The sequence below is a fragment of the Apodemus sylvaticus genome, chromosome 7, assembly GCF_947179515.1.
Source record: "Apodemus sylvaticus chromosome 7, mApoSyl1.1, whole genome shotgun sequence".
Classification (NCBI taxonomy): domain Eukaryota; kingdom Metazoa; phylum Chordata; class Mammalia; order Rodentia; family Muridae; genus Apodemus; species Apodemus sylvaticus.
Window position 1 is genome coordinate 94,384,636 of NC_067478.1, and position 7,165 is coordinate 94,391,800.

Genomic DNA, 7,165 nt, shown 5'->3' on the forward strand with positions numbered 1-7,165 from the left:
AGACAGATGAGACAAAAGGTTGGCTAAAGCAGAAAAATGAAGTGTTCAAGGTCATCTTAATCTCCCTGTCAGATCCAAGGCCATCCTGGATACAAAGAAAGACATCGTATAAATAAATAAATAAATAAATAAATAAATAAATAAATAAATAAAATTTTTTCTAAAAGTACCAAAGTTACATGATCTGCTTAGCATCTCCAGGTGAAGACAGGACAGCATGTTACAATCATGCAAAAGTATGTAAGTTCTGTGTTCTTCATTTTACCCTTGGCTCTAGAACATAGATTTACCAATTAAAAAATTACTAGTCCTAGTTACCATCTCAAGGAGCAGGGATTTCGAAATGAAGTATTTGGGATTTCATTCATTCTTACAAATCAGGACATATAAGTTTCTTGGATAAGAACTTCTTATTCTTGTGCATATACATGTGTGTGAAAGGGAAGATTTATAGTCTTCCTGGCCAAGTTGTCTCTTTGAGAGTTAGAAGATTATTACCTATGACACCCAAGACTCTACATTTGGTCTTTGGTAAGACAGGTCAGAAAGTTGATAAAAATCGTTCCTGGGCCTTGTACCAATCTGTACCCATTCTTCCAGCTAGAAATGTTCTTCCTAGACAAATTTAAGAAAAAATTGGAAAGTACATCAAGTTAATATTCTTGAGTCTAGTATTGTAGCCAATACATAATAGCACCTAGTAGATGCAAAGTCCGGCCAAAATGATAGCAAATGCTATAATCCTCAAAGAGATCTCCAGTTTTTAACAGTAGAAGGAAAGTCTTGTTCATGGAAAGCATACTTGAGTATGATTATTAGGATTTAACTGCGAATGATAGCACCAGACTCATGAGAAGAGCACTCTCTTCAAGGTTTTATTTAGAGCATGTTTAACATCTTTATTCCTCAAACTATAGATCAGTGGGTTAAGCATGGGAACCACATTGGTATAAAATACTGAAGCAAACCTTCCCTCTTCCATTGAACCAGGGAGAGAGGTTGTTAAATAGGTGAATGCCCCTGACCCAAAAAACAGAGCAACAGCAACTACATGGGAACCACATGTGCCAAAGGCTTTGGATCTACCCTCAGCAGAAGGAATCTTAAGAATGTTGGAAAGAATCAATGCATAAGAGATAAAGATACTGATACTGGATGCTGTGATGACTACTCCAACAACAATAAAAAATACAAGTTCGTTGGCGTAGGTGCTGGTGCAGGAAAGCTGTAGGAGGGGGAGAACTTCACAGAGATAATGACGGATCATGTTGGAATCACAGAAAGTAAGTGTCAGCATGCTTCCAGTATGGGCCATGGCTCCAGCAAACCCTATCACATATGAACAAAACATCAACAGAGTGCAGAGCTGGGGAGACATGGTGACTGTGTACAGCAGAGGGTTGCAGATGGCCACATAGCGATCATAGGCCATTGACACCAGCACATAGCACTCAGAATTGACAAAGAAACAGAAGAAAAACAGTTGAGTCATGCATCCCATATAGGAGATAATGTTTTCTGAGACAAAATCACTCAACATTTTGGGAGTGAACACACAGGAGTAACAGAAATCTATAAAGGACAAGTTGAAGAGGAAAAAATACATTGGAGTATGAAGACTGGAATTCAACCCAATTAAGGTGATCAATCCCAAATTGCCTACTGCAGTGAGCACATAGATACCTAAGAAGAAGAAGAAGAGAGGCAGCTGGAGAGATGGTTGGTCTGAAAATCCCACAAGGATAAATTCAGTCACAGAGGAGCTATTTCTTGGAGCCATTCTCTTCTGAGACATCACCTAGAGAAGTAGAATAAAACACACAATGACAGCTATACTATAGCAGGCACAATGGAAGAAGGCTCTAGAAGGTAAGTCAGTGAGTATGTATGCCTGCTTTTCTTTTTTTTAAAAAATATTTTTATTTTCTATATTCTTTGTTTACATTCCAAATGATTTCCCCTTTCCCAGATCCCCCCTCCCCATATGTCCCATAGACCTTCTTCTCTCCATCCCTTCTCCAATCACCTCCCTCCTTTTTCTCTGTCCTTATATTCCCTTCCCATGCTAGATCGGGCTTCTGGGCTAATTAATATCCACTTATCAGAGATTGCATTCCATGTGTATTCTTTTGTGATTGGGTTACCTCACTTAGGATGATATTTTCCAGATCAAACCATTTGCCTAAAAATTTTGTGAATTCATTGTTTCTAATTGCTGAGTAGTATTCCATTGTGTAAATATATCACATTTTCTGTATGCCTGCTTTTCTTTGGCCTCTTCTCCTTCATCTACACTTCTTTTCATCTCAGGTCACTAATAGTGTGACTGAGCATAGCTCATTTCCCGTGGGCTGATTAAAGAATCAAGCTGTTTATTTATATGGATAACAAGGATTCTGTTCTTGCCTAATTGGTGAGGAAGCAGATGACTTCTGGTGGCTACCCATGGACTTTTAAAAAGATAACTCAAGATCCAAGAGTTAACTCAAAGCCCAATGCCTTAGGCTTTGTTAAATGTAGATCTGCAGAACTTATTCTATTCATGACACATGAAGTTCCCACCTACAGAGAAAATCAAAGTGTTCCCTGCTGGCTCTGTTTATACTGCCTTCCACCTCCAAATCCCTTTCCTTACCTTGCCTTAGAGAGTCTGTGCTGAAGGCAGCAGAGTAATAAAAGCTTTCAAGAGCTCTTGTGTATATGTTTAGAAGAAAACCATCAGGAAAGATGGAATTCAGAACTTTTCCTTTCCTTCTCCTTTGTTCTTCTCAGGGCAGTTTTATGCAATTGCTTTTTCCATTATCTAGAAGAAGATGGTGCTGCTATCCCCCAAGGCTGACAGACTCAGATGTTCACTCTTCTTATTCTCCTGGTACTAAGAATCTGTGCTTTATATGGACCCAGGTCTCTGAAGTTCTCATGGGAAGGGCCTCATTTAAGGTGGATATAGTCCCAACTGCTCTCCATCAACATCAAGAAAACAAGTAAGCCTTTTGACAAGAAGTAAAAGCTGGTATATTGCAGCAAGTTGCACAGCTTAGTGATCTTGGGGACCTGATTAAGGCCGATTCCCCTGGGAAATTCTCTATGGGGATGAAACTGCTGTCATTGTTTACAGGCTGTGTTAAATATCTCTGTTCCACCTAGAGGAGCTGGAGTTCTACTTAAACTCCCCCCGCCCCCCGTACACGAGGGATGTTATATTATTATTTGCTAAGTTTGGAAGCTCATTTTTCCTCTCCTTCATTCTTAGAGGCTAAAACTGACTTTAAGAAGAAAAGACCCCAAACTTATTTTCCACCATTTCCTATTTGTCCTGGGGCGCTCTCAGCAGAAGACAAAGAGAACAATTCACATAAAATGTTCCTAGGTTCCTGCACTTCTTACAACAGTGAGACACTACCACAGATGCTACTACACTACAGAAAGCTATAAACAAGCTTTGGTTATAATACCATAGCACACATGAGGGAAGTACTCATATCTATTTGGGATAGGAGGGACTTCAGGCTTTGATCCTACCCTTATTTAGATGATAAAGCTGCCTTTCATCCTCTCAAACATAAACATCTGCATTTGTAAGTTTCCACTGAAGCTACCTAAAATAATTCATTTTCCTCAAGTTGCCCTAAAAGACACCACTTATCCTTGTGTGAATGTTAATAGCATGCCCTTTCACTCTTAAATATACTTCATGGTAGATTGCAGATTTTGTATTTGGACCACTCAAAAGAACACAAGCATGTTCTCAGGCCCTGTGGTCTTGCGGATAATGTCTACTTTTTGTCAACCCTCTGGCTGCCACCTTTTTTTACCCTTCAAAGTCCTCCTTAACTAAACTTACCTTTCCTGTACATCTATTATCACTTTGCCTTCAGACATAGAAAGGGCCTAAACTACAAACTGCTTCTGATTTACTGAAGCTTGGAACTTTAAGCGAAAAACTAGAAACTCAAACTACATACTTAAAATAGATGAGAAAGAAAAACCAAGCTCAACCAAGGATAAAATAATAAATTGGTCGGCACAGTATAGCTTAAAAAAATAAAAGAGCACTTTCTACTGCTAGGTGCATGCTCAGTAAGTACATAGGTTGACTTCAACTCATGCTAAGAAGTGTTGATAGCATGATTACATGTATAAGCCAAAAACTGAAAGCAACCTACAAGTCAAACAACTGTAGAATGGATACTAGTGGGATTTTCAACAATTGTGGGATTGTAACAAAATAAGATTTCATTTAACAATGAAAGTTCATGATATCAGGCTATCATGTAATTAAAGAAAATAAGCACAAAGAGGCACATGTCTGTGGCTCCATAGAATTGCGCTTTAAATATTAAATGGATTCCTAAGCTCAAGATCTGAATGCTTGGTTCCTAGTTAATTACAGTGTCTGAGGAAGTTGTAGAGACTGTAGTATATGAGATGGAGTCAGAGGAAGTAAATCACTAGGTATAGGCCTGTATAGTGGAGGAGGCTTTCCACAGAGATGTCTGGCCCTGCTGGGTGCGAAGGTTCAGGGCTCGCACCTCCTGCAGAGTGCTAGCAGGAATGGGGAGTCTCCACCATCTCCACTGTTGCAGCTGGCTCTGCCTCTGTTTCTGCTGCTGCTGTCTCAGGGCTGGTCACTGAGTCAGACCAGGCTGGGCTAACTAACCAGCAAGGAGTGCAGGGGAGTGTCAGGTAGCATTTCAAGAGAGCAGACCTCTTCCCAAGGGGCAGTGTTAACAGCTCTTATGATGGAAACTCTCAGAAGACAGTGTAGTTCTCACATACCTTTATTCCTTCCGGATAGGATTCTTTTTTTTTTTTTGTATTTATTTATTTTTTATACTGATTTTTTTAAAAAATATTTTTATTTTCTATATTCTTTGTTTACATTCCAAATGATTTCCCCTTTCCCGGATCCCCCCTCCCCATATGTCCCATAAACCTTCTCTCCATCCTGATAGGATTCTTATATACAGTTTAGGGGTGGGTTAAGGTCTAACAGCAGGTACTTCTTATTGACTTGGTCTAAGAGCTTGGAGATACCTTATCTCCATGTGGAAGGGCTTGGTGCTGCTCCTACTTGACTGATGACCACAGACCTCTCTTCAGGGGGGTTGTAGGAAGCTGTAGCTATGTGACAAGAGCCAGGGGCCCAAGGAGCATGGCCAAACACCTGCCAGTTCCTTGCAGGAGACCTGCTGGGTCACTGGGGTTTTAAGCCTGAGCCTATTACCACCCCACAACTAGGGATGTGACTTTGAGGATTACACCTAGTCACTAGGTTCTTCCTTGCCCGATGCTTCCTTCAACCATGAGGTGAGTAGCTTCCTCCTTCACACATCCCATCTCCAAGATTTCCTACCAAGTAATTAGTCCTGAAAAATGTAAGGTAAAATGCCTCTTCTATTAAATAATATCTACAAACTATTGGAAATATTTGGTCACAAGAAAAATAAGCCAAACATACATGCATACAATTATAGTTTATTTTCATGTACATTTGCTGTTTAAACTACTATATCTCTGTGTTGTTAGCTTCCCATTTAGGTGCTAGGAATTGAGCCCAGGTCTTCTGAACAAGCAGCCAATGTTCTTAACCACTGAGATGAACCATCTTTCCAGTGCCCCCAAATACCTGTTTGTTTGCTTGCTTGCTTGCTTGCTTGCTTGCTTGCTTGCTTGCTTGCTTGCTTGCTTGCTTGTTTTGAGACAACGTTTCTCTGTGTAGCCTTGACTGTACTGGAATTCACTCTGTAGACCAGGCTGGCTTCAAACTCACAGAGATCCAACTGCCTCTGCCTTCTGAGTGCTGGGATTAAACGCATGTGTCACCACTGCCTGGCAAAACAAGCTAGACATGTTTTTTTATTTGTTTTGTTGTTGTTTCATTTTATTTTTTGAGACAGGTATGCAATTTCTTAAAACAAAAAATTAACCTGTTGTTTTAGAACTCAGGCATCGGTTTTTCTAACTGGGAAGTTGGAGGCTAGGGACTGGAAAGAGACACAAAAGACAGGCTGCTGGTGGAATTCTATTTCTGACATGAGTACTGCTTAACTGTATGTAGTTAGCAAAACACTCATCAATTTATAGAACTATATGTTAGACTTAAGTTAAATGTTTAAAGAATAAGTGGAGAACAAAAAAAAAAAATAATCCTACCAAATTAGTTTAAGCATAAAGATTCTAAACATCTTGTGCCATAATGTTCATTTGGAAAATGGGTGTTTGCTGTCCTGACAACTTGTTCTATAGAAGAACATGCAAGAAAAATAGCTCTGGTTTTATTTCTTATCCATTATATGTCCCTTAAAATAAAATTGTTTTATTTTTTCTTACATAAAAGGAGGAAAGCTATAGAATAGATAATTAATTCATTTGGAACAACCACAGCATTATGTTCCAAGCGTTATGCTGGATGTTTTCTAATATAATACTGTGTTTATAACAACTATGGAATGTATATGCATATAGCAGATTGTATTTGCCAAAGATGGCCACACCAACTCTCTCTCTCTCTCTCTCTCTCTCTCTCTCTCTCTCTCTCTCTCTCTCTCTCTCTCTCTCTCTCTCTCTCCCTTTCTCTCTCTCTCATACACACACACACATTCATATATAGCTTGCATCCCACATGTTCTTGGTGACACAGGACTGATGCTTTTCCAGGACAGTGATGGGATCTTGGCCCCATGAGTGCTCTGCAGCTTCTTACACAAATAGAGTATGGAAAAATGGATGCCACGTGACATTCAACAAGAGATCATACTGCATGTCTCTGTCTTCTGTCATCTTCCTGCTTCATTCAGTACAGTGTGTTCAGAACAGCTTGTTCCAAAATATACTGCAAGGTAAAAATTTATGATTATCTTTCCAATGTTGAAAGAGAACAGACAGTCTTTGGGATACACATGAAAGGAAGAGGTATCAGAAAAAAAAAAAAAAAAAAAAAAAAAACGCTCAAGGAAGTGCCCAAGGGAACAACCAGGACAGCGCTGAGTCACACAGTCCAGTCAGATCTGCCTGCTACACAGAGACTCCCCTTTCAGTTGAATGATGATTTTGAGGTTTGTTAAATAAATAAAGAAAATGGGAGTTTCTTCTCAGTACATGCGCTTTCTTACCCACCACATTCTTCTACTGTGGATGGAATCTTAGCAGCTGTGTGGCAGCG

The 7,165-nt window shown here is 39.6% G+C and overlaps 1 protein-coding gene across 1 annotated transcript; it reads right to left on the reverse strand.

Annotated features, from left to right (window-relative positions):
- Nucleotides 1-847: 847 nt before the first annotated feature.
- On the reverse strand, nt 848-1,795 carry LOC127690096 (olfactory receptor 8B4-like). Its single transcript, XM_052189651.1, has one exon. It carries the CDS (start codon nt 1,793-1,795, stop codon nt 848-850), a length of 948 nt encoding a protein of 315 aa, XP_052045611.1.
- Nucleotides 1,796-7,165: the final 5,370 nt, after the last annotated feature.

Coding starts and splice junctions, on each gene's coding strand:
- LOC127690096 (XM_052189651.1), bottom strand. CDS start 1,795: ATGTCTCAGAAGAGAATGGCTCCAAGAAATAGCTCCTCTGTGACTGAA.